Source organism: Pseudoliparis swirei, chromosome 3 (genome assembly GCF_029220125.1).
Source record: "Pseudoliparis swirei isolate HS2019 ecotype Mariana Trench chromosome 3, NWPU_hadal_v1, whole genome shotgun sequence".
Lineage (NCBI taxonomy): Eukaryota > Metazoa > Chordata > Actinopteri > Perciformes > Liparidae > Pseudoliparis > Pseudoliparis swirei.
Genome location: NC_079390.1, coordinates 17,971,433 through 17,989,725, shown reverse-complemented (window position 1 = coordinate 17,989,725; position 18,293 = coordinate 17,971,433). Strand labels below are relative to the sequence as shown.

At 41.5% G+C, this 18,293-nt stretch overlaps 1 protein-coding gene across 4 annotated transcripts in view; it reads right to left on the bottom strand.

The window, feature by feature from the left end:
- ntm (neurotrimin) overlaps window positions 1-18,293 on the bottom strand; it is a 507,513-nt gene that overhangs the window by 38,288 nt on the left and 450,932 nt on the right. For all 4 annotated transcript variants that reach the window (XM_056411525.1, XM_056411524.1, XM_056411526.1 and 1 more), the window contains one exon: window positions 12,110-12,342. In XM_056411525.1, coding sequence (XP_056267500.1) covers window positions 12,110-12,342 — 233 coding nt within the window. The remainder of the gene's footprint in view (window positions 1-12,109; window positions 12,343-18,293) is intronic.

Sequence of the window (18,293 nt, the reverse complement as noted above, 5' to 3'; positions counted from 1 at the left end):
TTAAACAAGAGCTGCTTTTCTGGACTGACACTTTTCTTAAACATAAAAACACATTTGAAGACATCAATGATGCCTCAAAACATGAATAACACATCTCAGGACATCTGAAGACCTAGTTGACTGCATATGACTGTGATCATTTCTTCTGGATGCCTCACACTTATTAGGTTTTCCTGAATAAATGTGGTTTCATGCTCTTTTTATTTATATTCCAGATCAGTCTGAGCGCCCTATTTTTGTCATTTCCATTTCAAAGCAACAAGGACACATTTCTGTTTTGACATTTGAGGATCATCAACTACAATCCTTGGAATAGACCGTAACTAGTGTTTTAACTTGTTTCAGTCACGTCAGACTTGTTTGTAACACAAAATCTGGATGAATTATTTATTGGATGTCAGCTTAAACCCCATTTACCCTTCATGAATGACAAACATGTACAGCGAGTGTGTCAGCGCTGCTTCTGTTTCGCTGTGGAGCAAGAGGCCACGCTGTTTGTGGAATCCAAACAAAAGGTTGAGTTTCAGATATATTCAATACAAGCTGTCAGATTGTGAAATTCTTCAATATTTTTGGGTTGATGTTGCTCATAATAAGAACATTAATAATACAATCTGAATGAAGTGTTATCTTTCTTTGCTCTGCCAGCGTGATGGTTTTAAGTCAAACGAGGCTATTGAAAACCAAGACTTGTGTGCCAAGCATCAAAACACAGTGGTTCATTAGCTTCAGTGGTGCTGCTGCAATCAACACAATTAGAACTCGTAACTGAACTTTTGAACTTACATTTTCTTTGTCAGGCGTTTTTACCTTCCAATAAAATGTCTGTGTTCATGTAGAAGAGTTTCTGAGATTGTAGGTACAGCGTGTGTGTGTGTGTGTGTGTGTGTGTGTGTGTGTGTGTGTGTGTGTGTGTGCGTGCGTGTGCATGTGGGTGTGTGTGAGCCATATTAGTATTCTCTGGCCCTTGTTTCAAAAAACCAAAAATAGAAAGGGTGATCTCAAATCTTTTATGGGAAATCCTTGCAGAGCTTCAAGTCAAATAGCAGGTTAATGTTACCATATTTCATACACGGTGGACAGCATTCTCAGAAACCATATTTACCATATTTACATACAATCAGTATTAGAGGAATTCTGCATGTATTGACCTACAAAGCCTTGATTGATGATGCACAATCACATCTTAAAGAGCTTGTAGGAGCATATTGCCCCACTAGAGAGCTGCGCTCACTAAATGCGGGGCTACTTGTGGTTCCTAAAGAGTCTTAAAAAGTAGAATGGGAGCCAGAGCCTTCAGTTATCAAGCTCCTCTTTTATGGAACCAACTTCCACCTTCAGTCCTGGAGGCAGACACAGTCACCTCATTTAAGAGTAGACTTAAGACTTTCCTCTTTAAGCCCCTAGATATGCTGCTGGGGGACGTTTTAGGATACACTGAGCTCTTATCACCTCTTCTCTCTCTCCTTATGGATGAATTTACATCTCTCCATTGCACATTACTAACTCTACTTCCTCCCCGGAGTCTTTGTGACTTCACATCTCATAGGGTCCATTTGACCTGGTTGTGTCTGAAGCTGGTCCTAGGTCCTGCATCTGCTTCTTGTCTCCAGCCCCTGGCCTCGATGTGGCCTCCTTCCCAATGGCCCTGCCTCATGCTCTGTGCCTCCTGCCTCAAAGTTCGACCTCATTGATCGGGCTTCTTTTGTGATGCCTCCAGCAATCAGGCTCTTATTTTGTTCAAGTAGCTCAGTAGCCTCCATGAGCAAAGTGTTATAGCCTCTGCTGCTGCAGCAGCTGACCATATTGGTGAGTGGGCCACATTAGCTGACATAACTACAATAACTAACTTCCCAGCATGCACCTGCCCCTTTCACCTCATGCCCGTGGGAACTTTTTCCTCGGAGGACATTCCGCATTGAAATTTGATCCCAGCTGTCACCTTTAACTTCTCTGACCGTTCTCCCACACATTACCACCTACGGGCAATGTATAGTCTTCAATTAACCTAACGTGCATGTCTTTGGACTGTGGGAGACCGTGCTGCCCACTGCACCACCGCGCTGCCAGCAGAGGATACCGTTTACACAACATATACTCCTGAAGAAAGAGAAAGCAGACAGAAAGCTTTGCCCACACACTCTAAGCCCGAGTCCCTCTGTACATTAGACGGAGACATCTTTGATAGGAGCGATAAGGTAAGGAACAGAGGGATCAGAGAGTCGTATCACTTGTGGTCACTCATCTTTAAACCTGCTGAGCAGAACTCAGCTCTGTAGTTGACTCTGACCTTTGACCTATAGAGGGGTGAGCTAAAATGTCGGAATGATGCCTACTGTCCACATGGATCAAAGGTGGTACCCTGCTGTAACATTTTTGGTATCAGGAGTAATGAGAATACTGTAGTTGGGATGAAAGGATCATATATCAATGCATTGGACAAATATCTCTCATTATTTCACAGTACACTATTTTCTTGTATTCCATCAACAGAGCGGGCTCTTCAAAATCAAACTGTGCAGACAGTCATGTCCCTTTTTATTTTAATGAAGCTGTCAAGCAATTACATTAAAAGCTGCAAGGATATTGGAAATTCAGTAAAAGCAAACCATATTTTGGGTTTTGCTTAACTTGGAATCAGAGCAGATCCTATCAGTGTGCGAGGAATGTAGAGGTGGGTGACGGTACTTTACTGTAATATTTATTTCTAGAATGTGTATAAATAATACACATGATTTATGAGACTTGCCAATATTTCACCAGGTCAGAAAAGCCCCCCTCAAGGAAAACATGGACACAATGATTTTGTTTAAATACAGTCCTATTAAGCTTAAGATAGTTGAAAGACTGCAGTGTGTGACATTTAGGGGCACTATTGGCAAAAAGCTTTCTTTAGTGTATAATATCATGAAAATAATCAGCTACATACAGAGCAGGTCCTCATCACACAGCCGGTCACTTTGTGTTTACAGTAGCCCAGAATGGATATTTTAATCATTGACTACAGTTTGTGTTTCTGCATGGATGGATGGTGGAACTTCATCATTAACCAAAATATTTCACACATTTGCCATGATTATGGCCCGGAAATAACACATTCTCACTCCCAAATCGTTAGACCGTCAGTGGCCCTAAGCGTAACACTATAACGCTCTGGCTACCCCTCTAGTGAGTTGGATGTGCTGGCGATTGCCTGTCAGTTTCCACTTGTTACATGTATTGCATCTTTTTTAAATAAACTTCCGTTTTCACAGCAAAGGTACACCGCTCATTACATGCATACAGTCTCTTAATCTAAGATATTTTCGTTTTACTTACACAACACAACTATGCAGAAATGTTCAGGCCTCGAAACCATTTGAACAGGCTTCAGAGAAGATTGTGGTTTGTGCGAAAATACGATTATTTATTCAGTAAAATTTATAATTGTGTTCCGTGACAGGTGTGTAAAGTTACTTTAAAGTAAGATAAAACAAGTCCCCTCCTGCTCGCCTCTCACCATCAATACCACCTCAGTTTCTCTGACCGTCTAGTTGGGGAGAGTCTGGTGTGGAGGGTTTATATCCCATACCAGACAATTTTCTGGAGCAATTTGGAGATTAGCGGAGCTGGGGATCAAATTGCCATATTGCATTCGCCTTTTCCCCTGATCCTTTTAACCATTAATGTCAAACTGTTGAGTAGATGTGGATGTATTTCACAGGATAAGTAACAACTTTGACCAGCTGGTGCCGTTACATGGAAACATCTGGGGATTGCTAAATGAATCAGCCTGGACCCCGTTATCTGTACCAAAGTGTTTGGGAATATTGTATTTGATATTTCAGTGTGGACCAGATCAGGAGACCGACTGAGCAACATGGCAACCTCTTTTGTTGATTTTTAACAACTAAACCAACAGACCGACATCATTATTCTTACGCTCTGTCACAATCGCTTTTTGTTGGCAAACTCTATTTGAAGAACATACTCTAACAGTGCTTTGATAGACAAGCTTCCTGTATGAGCTTCTAAAACAATAAAAAAGGAACCTCGTAATAGACTATTCCTGGAAGGTTTTCTCTATATACCACCTGGAAGGGTGGAAGATGGGCTTCAATCAGGTGGCAAATACTTTCATCGCCTGTGTTGTTTGCTAGAGAGTGGCAGCCGCAGCAACAACATATTCAGTAACCACACAAAGTATATGCTGACCTTTAATATATGTGTATTTCTTGGCTGTCTCGATGAACCCACTGTTATCCTGCTTTTGATGTCACCAAGGCAACAGTGACCTCAGACGATATTGAAATGTTGGTTTCCCCATAAAGTTTAAGCTTCATAGCGACACAATGTTTACTCGGGGGCTGCATGAAGCTTCTAACTTCTCTGGGAATTCAATGTGCCGTCTCTGGCTCCGAAAGCCTCTGCTTTGAGAAGGAAAAAAAAAGCCTCTTTGACCCTCTTCACATAATTCTGATGGCTAATACACCCAATACCACAATGCATGTGATGTTGTACATTTCAAAATATTCTGCATTTTTATGTAATTTGAAAATATGGCACAAAAATGATAAAGAATAGACTGTGGGCACCTCAGAGTTAGTAGCCTGAGTTACAGTGGGAGGGCTGTAAAGTAGTGTGGGCTTATTGTGTATCAGTGATTTAATCGAGGTAAACACAGTGAACACAATTAACTAAAGAAGAAGCTTGTGTTACAGTACAAAGCAGCTGTGCACTAAACACCACAGAGACCGGCACAAATTATTTAAAAATCCACCAACATAGCAAACTGCCAGAGCGCTGCCTGCTGGTTTTGTGCCACCACAAAAAAATTTAAGAAAATGTTTAGCCACTTGTCTTATTCTGCAATCAATGTGTTTCTTGATTCCAAAATGTTTGAAGGTAAGATTCTTATGGTTTGAGCAATATCAAGGCCGGAAACAGAAAATATAACAAAATAAAAGAGAGACTGAAAACAACTTAATGTGTTCTTCTAATAACTGTCACGAGTCTGCTACTTCCTGTGTCTCCAGTGTCCCCAGTCTATCCTCTGTGTTTACGTGCGCTTGTGTGTGTGTGTGTGTGTGTGTGTGTGTGTGTTTGTGTGTGTGTGGGGAGTGGGCACAGCTTCCATCAACCGGCACCTGGGCTCATCTCCAGCACCTGTCTGCAATCAAACCACCCTGTGAAATACCGGCTTCCTTCGACTTGTGGCCAGATTATTTCACCATTTCAGTGGTAGTGTGACTCCCGGGCCACTCTTAGTCTTTTTCGACAAAGTATATTTTGTGATTTCCTTCATCTTGCCATTGTACTAACTTCTGTGCCTCGTGCCCAGGATTCCCGTATCGACCCTGCAGCTCAGCCACCACCACTCACGCCACCACATCTCTGCATTCGATTTCTAGCCTACAAATCCTATCCTTCCGCCTACGTGTACGCTCTTGGGTCCCGCCGAAAACCAAACTTTAGCAATAAGAACACAGCTAGACGACAGTGTCATATGGCAGCATCCTCACAGCTCGTCAAAGGCTGTGGTGATACATTGTATTTATCCAAAATAAGAATCAAATCAAAGGACGTTAAAGCGTTAAAAAGTGATGCCAAGGGGTCCTGATCACGTGTCCGTATGTGACGAGAATGCTTAAAAAACTGCTTTTATTTAGTATTTTTTTAAACACACATTTAAAGTGATTATTTCTGCTTTTATTTCATATATCTATAATTTATTTGAATCCGTCCTGACTGAGAAAACATCACTGGATAATTTAAAAGTGGTTTATAATGCTTCTGCAAAACATTAGACCAGATATACTGTAGTTTCATGGACACCATGAGAGAGCAGCTAAAACGTGCCTGTATTACATGTAATGTATTCATTTATTGTCATGTCATAGATGACTTTTATATAGTGTCCCTATTGTGTGTCTTCTATTTAATTAGTCTTATGTTGTGAGCATGCTCAGTTCTGACCTGGGAGTGTGATGTATAAAAGACAACTTTCGTTACTTACTTATTTGGGTATTTCTTTATGCTAAAGACTGACATCCATTATAAGAACAATCCTGACAGGTGTGTACATGGGGAGAGATTTTTTATCTTATTTTATCAGTTTTAAGAAAACAATGAAAAGATTCATAAACTAGAAAGGTCCACTCAGAATGAAGATCTCCGGCAGGTCAGTCTACAACCACCACTGCTGTATTGTGTGATTAAATATATCCTACAATTGGCTAACCTCATGCATCCAAATGAGCAGTAGGATGACATAAAATCTTGCAAAATAAAAAATCTAAACCACCGAGGTAGCATTGGCTGGGATGGGGAGAGATACAGCATTGTGGATACTGGTAGTTCCATTAGCTGTAAGTATTTAGTCCTACTCACCGTCCCAAACAATTGAGCCAACCAGTGATGTATGCAAATAAAACTCTAAAACAAGAGTTGCATGCACACAATCAGCTGGAAGTCATTATAGAATACACTTCATAAAATCTTGGCAAATAATAAATTAATCCCAACATGAGGTGTGCCTGCAATGCAGTGGCTGAGCTGAAGCGAGGTATTGCAGCCAAACACAGAAACAATTCAAGTGTGTGTACTTGTAGTTCTGTTAGCTGTTGGCCAATCACAACGCACATCACAAACTGTTATGCAGTTTTCTGCAGCAGAAGGTGTATATTGTGGACAGACAGAGAGGTGCACACTCACCCACACACACACACACACACGCACGCGCCAATCGCAAGATGCGCCCAGCAGAAATAATGAGTCCCATAATAGAACAAAACAGAAGGACTGTCCTAGAACACCCTGCTTCCAATTTATTGTTCCCTCGTCCAAAATCTAGGGTTAAGGACTAATCTGTGATCCGACTTGAAACACTCCAGCTGAAGGTTCTCTAAACTACTGTGGGTAAACTCTCTGCTGAGATCTTACGTGTTGTAAATAATCGATGAAGCCATCTGAATCCGACACAGATGTTTGACATCAGTTATTGTGACGCTCCCAGGGACCGCCATCGAGGCCCTCTGATCAAATATGCCAAAGGAGGGGAGAGCCAGCTCTATCTAATGAGCTCTCTTTTAAAACCACAAACAAGTGCTTATCTCTTTCACACAACTTGACACCACTGTGCTTATGAAACCGGTTCCACAGATCATGCCATTAGAGGTGCTGTGTAATTCTCATTCTGTTACAGTAACAGAAAGATTTGGCACAGAGCGCAGCGATCTCACGGCTTTAAGCAGCAACGCACACATACGTACGGGGATCTAGTTCAATCAAATCCTATTCCATATTGGCCTACACTACAGAAAACAACACAATATAACGTTTACTGTTTTGTTCTTGTGAGTTTTTTAATTGACTACCATGTGATAACTGACATAACAGTGGCCTTAACATGACATCATTTTAAACTTCTCAGGTGCACATTGAAAGAACGCCACAGAGAATATTACAAGAGTGTTGTTCTTTTGGATAGAACACCATCCCATTGATTAATGTCACACAAAACAATGTCCCAACACAAGCTGAGACGGATCGTTGAGACTCGTGGCAACGCAGACGGATTCTCATATTGACTTCTATTCATACTTAGCGGAGGCTTCAGGATGTCTGAGCATGCCAATTGTGTTTATTTTTTCTAATATGTCTAGAGATGGAAAACGTTTTTTCAGAAGAATAAATAAAAGACTTGACAACATAAGTTACCATCCCAAATCTCTTATGAGACGGCATAGATCCTATCTGCCTAATGGATCATCAAGGTCTGGATCATGGAATTCCTGCTCCTGACTACGCCACTGTCCTGTTGAGACTCCGCCCACTGTTGAGACTCTGCCCACTCCTCCTCTCTACCTCCATCTGCCTGATGGATCGTGGAGGTCTCCATCGCGGAATATGCCGACTATAAACTATTCATACACTCTGTCATATTCATTGAATGTATTTTAACTCTAAATCTGTCCTTCTGTACACATTACATCTATTGCACCTGTCCATCCTGGAGAGGGATCCTCCTCTGTTGCTCTCCTGAAGGTTTCTTCCCTTTTTTCCCCGTGAAGGGTTATTTGGGAGTTTTTCCTGATCCGATGTGAGGTTTTTGGACAGGGATGTCTATGTGTACAGATTGTAAAGCACTCCGAGACAAATTCGTAATGTGTGAGATTGGGCTATACAAATAAACTGAATTGAATTGAATTGAATTGTCTCTGCACCAGTCAACATGCTCCACGGCAAGACACACTGAGCTGCCCTGCTACATTGCATATGGATGTGCATATGTGAGGACATGACTAAAAGAGAGTTGTTCCCCTACTGACTCCAGTGTCAGAGGCCTCACATACGGCCTACGATGCTGGGTCAGGCGAGTATGTGAGTCTGTTCACCGACTGATTACACTTATTCTGATTACATTCATCAGGAACAACAACACCAGATCCGGCGGCTGTAGCTCAGTGGGGTAAGGGGGTCGTCCTGCAACCCCAAGGTCATCGGTTCGATCCCCGCTCTCCCCATTAGTTGCAAGTCGAAGAGTCCTTGAGCAAGGCACTGAACCCCCAGTTGCTCCCTGGGCGCATCACTGCAGCCCCCTGCTCCTTAGTAACTAAGGATGGGTTACATCCAGAGAATACATTTCGTTGCCTGTGTACCTGGACTCTGTGCAAAGACAAGAGATTGAATCCAATACATCCTGCCCGATTTGCAACTGCACATGTGCAAACTACTTCTTCATGTGGTGAAACAATCTCATGCACAATATGTGTGTCCCATTGTTAACAACAAATCTGTGTTGAAATGGGCAGCAGCAGAGCGAGTTTACGTTAGCTGTTAGCAGCCGGTGGAAGGTTGCATTGAGTAACATCAGAAGTGCATACAATCTTTCAAGGGAATGAGCGGATCTGATATTGAGTTCTGAGTCACTGGACTGCGTAATATGTTTGAAACCCTCAAGAAAGGCAGCATGTAACAGTCATAAATGACACATTTGCGAACACCAAATGTTAATATTAAATTAAATTAAATTTGGCATATACTGCACCTCACAAGCAGAACATACACAACAAACAATTAAGCCCTCCCAAAGTATAACTCCCAACAGTCCGAAGTCTCTTAATGTCCCCAAAAGAAAGGCACAAATAAAGCCCCAAAGCCCAGAGCGCCGTATTCCAGAGCGGTCTTCTGCTTGTATTCCATCCGGTTTACCTGGATCTGGAATAACGCGCCGTCATGAGTCCACTAAACGCCGCCTGCCGCCTGTCGCTCGCTCCTCAGAACTCCCCGTCATATTTTATACACAATGACAAATACAAATAGTTATAACAACAATAATAAAAGATCCTTTTTAAACCTGATTTCATGATTAAAGCCACCGATAATCTAACCAGAATTTTAAATGTGCAAAGGAAATCAAACACACATGTTTACCCTTTACTGGTGCCGTACACAGAGACAGCCATATGCAATAGTATGATGCATTCAAGCAAATAAAATGATTTATGTGTCAAAATTGGAATCGGGAAAATAAATTGATTAGATCTTTATGGAGTACACATGGAAACTCATTAGAAACGTCAATAGAATTAAGAAAGACTCTTGTGACACTCACAGTTCAGTGATGTTGAAGATACAGCAACTTCTAATTTCCATCCAATTGAAAATGACAAGACAGGTCAGGTAGTAGAAATACTACCAGTAATCAAATGAGAAGTGGAGATAACGGGTAACCCCACTTGTGTGTTGAGCCAGCTGCTCTCCTTAGAGTCTCCAGACCCCCGCTTTGCAACAGAACTACAAAGCTCTGATGTGGGGTAAGGGTCATGTCAGTGCTTACAAGTGATTACTGCTTCATTTTAATCTGTTGACCGTGGCCCTGTGTCACTGTCCCCCCGGTTCAATCAGACAAACACACGCATGGTAAATGACCTTGAGATTGTCTTCTGACCCCTCAAAGTGCTTTAACAGCATATCATTATTCACCCATTCACACCCATTCATACATTGATGGTGTGACAATTTGGAAAACGTCAAAGAAAATGGTAAATGGATGTTCTGTTATGTTAAAATCTATGATGTGGTTCAGAAGATCAGCCATAAATAACACAATTAGGATTTACGGAAGTCATAACGTTCTGAAACAGTTCAAATTCATCACATGTTGATAGGTGGTTAAAAGACGACAATTGTGTCTTTCTTGCATTGTTTACTTTAATATTTCTTGTGTAATGTAAGATATATTAGTGTTAAGCTGAGTTCCTGCATGGTAACGGTGTGGTTTTGTCAAGTGTAGCCGCCATTTTGTGAATTCCCGAGTACACATGTAGTAATATTACATTTATTTTCTGTATGTTTGTTTTTTGTGATTTTTCTGGGTGAAAGTACTGAGATTTAGAAGTCATTTTGTGTCTGAAAAGTGAGAAATATCTCTTTGAATTCTGTTTTGGCACTCCGTACTCTCCTGTGGATCTCTCATGCCAATTATTGTGTTTTGTATAAACTCTTGCTGAGAAAACATCACGATGGTGATTATGCATCCCCCTATTTCATGGGCATAACAATGGCGGAGGCTAACATGCCCCCTAAGGAGCCCCCTGCCCACCGAGAACCAAAACTAACTCACACATCCACACACCGATTGCACAGCCTTTTGAAGAATAAGAAAATAAAAGTATTAAAAAAATAGAGACTTGCTTTATTTCCTTAATTACCTGGATTGCAGTGTGTGTTGGTTGTTGCGTTTCATCTACCAGTTCAAATAATATATTGTCCTTTGCACCCAGCCTCCTCGTGTACGGTTGACGATACATCTCGTGAATGTCAAACAGACTAAGAGTGTGCTCTGTATATCGCAGAGGCACAGATTGCTGAAGCTTTTTAAAGGACAATAACAGTTTGTCATTTTTGGGGGTTTGCATTCTGTCACAATGACAGCTCAGATGAGTCTTCTTAACTTCACATATGCGGTAAATCATGCACAGTGCAACAGAATGTGATAAACGCATGCTCCTGACAGCAGTTCTATTTACGAGCTTTGATTTTGTTTGTAAGGCGCTGTGAAATATAACATTGCGTCATCAGTTTTTTCAACGGATATCGTGTAGTTTAGGTGGGCACTATTATAACCGTAAGCACAACCGTCTCTGTTGTCTCACATCATAGCTGTTGCTTGAAGATCAGAGGTGCTGTCTCAAGGTTGCAATACAAAGAATCTTCAAACACCAGGATGCTGACAGGGTGCCACTGCCACTGAGCATGCTTTTAACAGGCTCACATTTGATTAAATTAAATGAGAAGAAAGACTTTGAAGAAAACTTAAAGCAGAAGTGAGTGCCATTCTCCTTTCTACACCCTATAGGCAATACAAGGTTGTGAACAAAAGACAGCTGAAGTCAATTAGCATTGTGGTTTAGAAATGCAGGTGGTGTTGGTTGAACCGCGACCTTATTGTGGCATTTCTTTTGTTCAGCTCAGTGTTCTCTCGTGTAAAGTTGAGGACGGTTTCATGTGCAGCATGTCCTGCCACATGGATGGTCTGCATAACAACTGCATTACCGGCAGGATGCTGCGTGTGCAGCTCACTGTGCCTTGAAACGCATGGAGGGACACCACACACATCATTTTAGACGAAGGAACTTCACATCTGGTACTTCCCCATTAACCTCACCTTGCGTCGTCAAAGAGGAACACACTCCCCCCCCCTCTCCTCGAGCAAGGCATTTAGCCCCTAATCGCTCCAGTGGAGCAATGAATGAGGAAGTGAGATTCAAAAAAAACACGTCGGTTTTCACTCTGTGGTTTGTTCACTTATGCCCTCATGTGCCGATGCTCAGGAATAACACGACCATCAATCATAAACGGCAGACGAATCAAAACAAACAACGTGTGTGTATGCAGACGTTCAATGGAGGGTGTGGATGTGTTTTTTTTACAGGGTCACATTCGACACCTGCCGAACGAACACACGATACAGATTTATTCCTGATTGAGGTTTAAAAAGGCATCTTTAGAAAATATATATTTCTTATCGCAATATGTTCAGTTACACTGATTAATTACTTATGTAATTATCATTTAGTAGTATACGAGTAAAAGCATAGCTGCGGAAGAGGTGTATATGTGTTACCTTGGACGAGGATGTGCACTGAGGTGGTTCTGGGTCGACTGCTCGTCTGGACTGCGCACACATACTGCCCCTCATCTGTCATGTCCACGTTTTCAATCTTGATGGTAAACTCCTCTTGATTAAGGGTCACCAGACTCACTCTGGGATCCACCGACCATTTATCTTCTCCGGCATACAGGATACTGGAGCGGTTTAGCCATGCTGTGTGTGTGACCACGTCCCCCTGTGCACACCTGTGAAGAGATGGAAAACTAACTTAAAAACACAGCACTTAAAATAAGGATTTCACCACTGCGGTTCATTTAGGATGAACTGAATCCGCCGACAAGTGACATGTACATCCAGTATTCCTACTTGAACGTCAAGTACACTACCGTTCAAAAGTTTGGGGTCACTTAGAAATGTCTTTATTTTTCAAAGAAAAGCACTGTTTTTTCAATAAAGATAATATTAAGCAAGAATACACACTATACATTGTTAATGTGGTAAATTACTATTCTAGGTGGAAATGTCTGGTTTCTAATGAAATATCTCCAGAGGTGTTTTGAGGCCCATTTCCATCAACTATCACTCCAGTGTTCTAATGGTACATTGTGTTTGCTAATCGCCTTAGAAGTCTAATATCTGATTAGAAAACCCTTGTGCAATTATGTTAGCACAGCTGAAAACAGTTATGCTGGTGATATAAGCTATACAACTGGCCTTCCTTTGAGCTTGAAGTTTGAAGAACAAAATTAATACTTCAAATATTAATCATTATTTCTAACCTTGTCAATGTCTTGACTATGTTTTCGATTCAATTTTCAATTCATTTGATAAATAAAAGTGAGTTTTCATAGAAGACACAAAATTGTCTGGATGACCCCAAACTTTTGAACGGTAGTGTAAGTCAGACATCAATTACAAGGGCTCCATTAAATTCAATACATAGTTGATGGATATTAATAGAATAGAATATGTCAAATAAGAGCATCACATTAATACATTCAAACAGTCCTTAAGTGCTTTCTGCTGCCGCGTGATACAGTTTTCAGCTGCTCGCTGCTTGGCGGGAACAACGCCCTTTTTTAAAGCGCTGGGCTGTGCCTGTGCTTTAGAGTTCAGGTATCAAACAGCCTCAGGATGTGTGCTACTCCTGAGGTGAGATGTCCTCCACCAGAAACTCTCAACTCTCCGGTGAGGACGTCAGCATCGCCTCCCCAGTCACACCAAGCTGCCTGTTTTAGCTGCCTCGAGAACGTGAAGCCTGTGGTGGCTCTGGGTGATTATACGGTAGGTAATGTGGCATGTGGGACAGCCAAGAGTTTCAATGTTTCAGCCCTCTCCACTATCTGGTCAATGATATGACTGATAAGGGGGCACATGTATAAACCAGGTTGTTTGCCCTGCTCCACGAGGCCACTAGGCCCCCACCTCAGGCCGGATTCATCTCCATTCTTTATTAAGGCCAACCATTGTTGGCTCGTCGGCTCATCACCATACAATACACAGTCATTGGTATCAACATCATCGTGAGGAGCAGGGCATCGATCAGCTCAATCTGTACAGGCCTTTACACACAATGACCATTTTATTTTTTTCATGCAATTAATTTACAATAACGTGAATACAAACTTCATTTCTGATTCAGCACGGCAGCATCTGCCAATCATATTGTGGAATAAAATGATATTACTCCTTTTTGAATATTGCCAAAGGCACCAGATCTACTCCTTCTGTTTTGCTCTAGACATTTAATATTAGCAGTCGAGTATTACGTATTTCCATCTAATTTACTTCTGTAAAAGCCTTTACTCTGAATACGGATCCTCTGCATACAACAGGTGCATTAATCCTTTTTTTAAATCTCTTTCCTATGTGTGTGGGAGTCACACGGCCTTTTGTCTTTTACTTCATAACCAAATTGTCTTTATTCTGCATTTTGCGGAAAAATGACGTGAGTCATTATACAACATTGGTACCAAAGCTACTGTTCCCAATTCAGGTATACAATTATATAGAAAAATGAAATACATGAAAACGGATATTCTAATAGCTTGTCAGCTATCTTAACAGCCTGCTTGTAATTCTGACATTGTTTTTAAAAGCGTTGTAACAACTCCTTGTACTTATATGCAAAATGGAGCTCTGAAACAGTCTGCAGGTTTCCCACCCACTTGGTTTGTGAGATTCACAAGTGATTGAGACAATGAGCGGAAGACTGCACCGCCGAGCACCGTCGCAATCACAACAGATTGGAAGTGTTGCTTTGATACAGGAGCTGGGTCCCTGGTTTTTGACTGTTTCCAGAGAGCAACACATCTGCTGCAATGTTATGACAAATCTCCGGATCCCGCTGTGGAAGGCACCGCCAGAGCTGCAGGAAAAACAAAAAGTCTCACTCCTATGGAGTGTGCCAAAGGAAGAAATTCTTACTTTGTATAACCTTTTTGGCAGGCAAATGCCCGTTCATCATCTGGGCTCATTCAGATTGCTGTGGCCTAATTTACCGACCTACCGAAGGGCAGGGCATTCAAACAGAAACGGTTTAAATGGCCGCAACGTTAGGGGAGCAGAACGCTTTGCAGCTGAGAGACTCTCGGCTCCGTTAACGCTGTCACAGCTTTTGTTACAGTATCAGTCACTTCCACTTCAGCGGAGGCACGAGGGTCAGTGGCATCCTTGGGGCATTTGTGGTGGTATGGTGGAGCAACGGAGAACGAAAATGCCGTCTGTTTGTGCGTGTCTGTGTAATCAATCAGGTTTTTAAAAATAATGGTTTGTGAGATGGATCAATTTATATGACAAAGTGGATTCAAAGTGGGGTTTTCATTTCCAATGGCTACAGCAAATTAATTTCTCTGAGCTGCAAATGTATTTCCCACATTTAAATGGTAACCTTTATAAATAACAACAGCCTAAATACTAACTCTGCTTTTCTTGTAACATTACTTTACAATGGACTAACCTCTGGTTTGTCTGATAGTATCAGAATATAGGACGTTAAACGGTGATTTAACCCCTAAAATCCTTCTTCACATAGGTGGGTGTGGTAACAGGTTAAATAGACCATTCAGTACACTTAAACCATAGACGCTTCCTGTTGCCACTCTTTGACATACAAACTGTTTGGTTTTTTTAAACATAAAAAAAGGGAGAAACATGAGGTGGGGAAACGTGTCCTGAAGCATCGTTATAACCGCTGAGAGGGTTGAGACTTTACTCAGTAAAGTGCAACAGAAACTAGGAATGAATTAATGAACAATATCTAACACAGAATCCTGATCATGTCGCTTTAAGAGAACTCAGTGATCCTCCTGCTGACTTATCTGTCTTCAAGGGCGAGGGTATGGCCAGTGTCTCCTCTGGAAACGGTCTTCATTGGTTTGTGTTCAATATAAGAGGGTCAGTGACACCTAGACGGTTTCCTGGCACTGTTTACACTGCATGAGTCATGGTATGTGAGTGGGAGGGCTGCCAATTTGAGCTCAACGAAGGAGTATGTCGCTGGTTATGAGATTGAAATAGCTTATTCTTCGATAGGCATTAATGAGGAGGAAGCAGGTGGAATTAGAGAGTAAAAGCAGCTTCAGCCTCTTGTGTTGACTTTAGCAGAGCTCACAAACCCTCACATCTACGTGTAGGTTTGATCATCACGATGCTTTCATAAAATAGGATAATGCAGTGGCGTTATATAAGATGAAAAATATATATCGAAAAGTTTGCAAACCGGTTGGGGGTCAGGTCCCCATCAATCATTTGATTGGAGGATGCATTCTTTCAACAGCAGCAGTGAGACTGAAAACCAGCTGTCTGGAAACATAAAAACACCCGGCTCTCTTGGGCCAGTGTTTGGTTTGTCCATTCTGGGCTTCTGTAGAAACATGGCGGTGCAACCAGTAGACTCAGTGCAGAGGATCTGCTTCTTATGGAGCTGTTACCCTCATTCTAAGCTAACACAACTTAGGTATTCCTTTAGGTGATTGTATACGAATACAAATATTGTTATCCAAATATATTCCACTTCTTCCAAATGATCCTCCGAATCATACGCACTGGTCCTTTAAATCGATTGGGTACCTCTAGAAGTCTATCTGGAATGATCCTCTTGAATATACTGTATATTTTAAGAACTTTAAAAAAAAGAATATCTGGCGTGACGTCGGCTCTTATTGTTATACAAACTATATGCCTCGGCAGCTAAATCCCCCTCGAGAGCAGCAAGAAGAAAAAGGAAGGGATAACTATTTTACATCCCATATTTTCTCTCCTTATCGCTTCTGCACAGATGGCAAACTAAATTGAATCCAAAATAACATTGTCATCCCTCTCAAAAGCATGAAAGGAGGAAGGGAAGGGGAGATGTGAGATTGGTAAATGAAACTGTAACTGTCAGCAAACAGGCCTCCTGACGGTAATGCATGGACCATTACAAATACATGACACCTGTTGCTCCACAATTAGATGTCGCCAGGAGAATTTGTTTACACTGTGGATCCATTGGGTTAATGTGTAATTCTGTGTCATCGGTAGCTTGGCTTCCAGGAGTCCAACCCTCATCTCGTTTGCCACTCGGTCACTTAACCCTCCTGTTACCTTAGGGTCAATTTGACCCCATTCAATGTTTAACCCTCCTGTTACCTTTATATTTCCTGACATATTTTACCCTTGGGATCAATTTGACCCCAGCAATTAAAACCTCCAGAAAATTATTAGAATTAATATTGTTTTCCAAGTTTAAGTGTGAGGTACTTTATGTTTGTTTGTTGACTACCTAAATAGCCCTTTAAATATATAAAAAAGTTGATATTTCTTATATGTTTGACACAGTGAAAAACAGACTGGGGTCAAATTGACCCCGAAAGAACACCCACATTAAACATTGAATGGGGTCAAATAGACCCTAAGGTAACAGGAGGGTTAAACATTGAATGGGGTCAAATTGACCCTAAGGTAACAGGAGGGTGAAACATTGAATGGGGTCAAATTGACCCTAAGGTAACAGGAGGGTTAAACATTGAATGGGGTCAAATTGACCCTAAGGTAACAGGAGGGTTAACATCACTCATGAGCTGAAGATGTTCGTCAAACAGTGCTTTTTGAACACTGCACTACAAGACACGTTTCCCTTGTAATGCATACCTCAATGGGCTGGGGGCTTAGATGACAAAATACAAAGAGTGTGATGACAATTGAAACTGTTTTGACTATTTCAGAAGATAAAACATAATGTCAACATGATATAAGATGATAAATACATATTGAAATGTTTACCACAGATGTATTTACAAAGCAGCCTACGGGTTGGGGGTCAGATACCCATCTATCATTTGATTGGTGGATGTGTTCTCTTAGTCATGGTCACTCTTAATCACAGACACAAATGCTTTTTAGATTTTTTTATATGCCACACAAATATGTTTTTTTTTTGGAGCTTGGAAAATGTCCCTCAGGCAAAAGGAGGACTTTTCATCCCACCTGTCTTGGCAGATTTTGTTCTGCCGTCTGTTGTACCGAGATCTAAAGAGCTCACAGTCAACAACTCGCCATGTCCTGACACCTGATTTCTGCGTCACTTCTCTGATAGTTACTGGCGGTGACACTCCATCCTTTTAACACCCACTGACCACATGGCATCATTGATGATGCATAAAGCCCGCTATCATAGAAACGTCTTGCCAAACAGGCTTCAAGTGAGTGGGGATTGAGATGGATAAGAAGCTGTCAGCCCATGTGGTACAAAAAATACACTTGAGGACAAATTGTGAAAATTAAAGCGCCCATTGGTGACAAATGACAGCTTTAATGTCTCAATCCTTTATGCATGTTATATTGCTTTAACCGACACCACCAACAAGTGATATAGATGGATAGAGAGAGAAGTATGAAGAGATAGAGATGTGGATAGATGGATGAAGAGGTAGAATTGAACCCTGAGTGATATGTCAGCTATTTAAATAGTTGCCTCTGTTGTTAATCCGCAGTGTCACTGGCCACTTTGAGTCATGAGGACCAGGACTGAGATCCAGTGACGGGTTCTGCTCCAATTCAAGCGTGCTTGATGCCAGAAACCTGTCAGATGTCTCAGAGCTGTTTCCATTCCAATGACCTGCCAAAACACATCAGACCGTTTGTGCTTTTGGATGTGAAGTCCTGAGGTTTTATAGCATTGGAGAAGGGATGATATATTGTTCTTGTTTTTGAC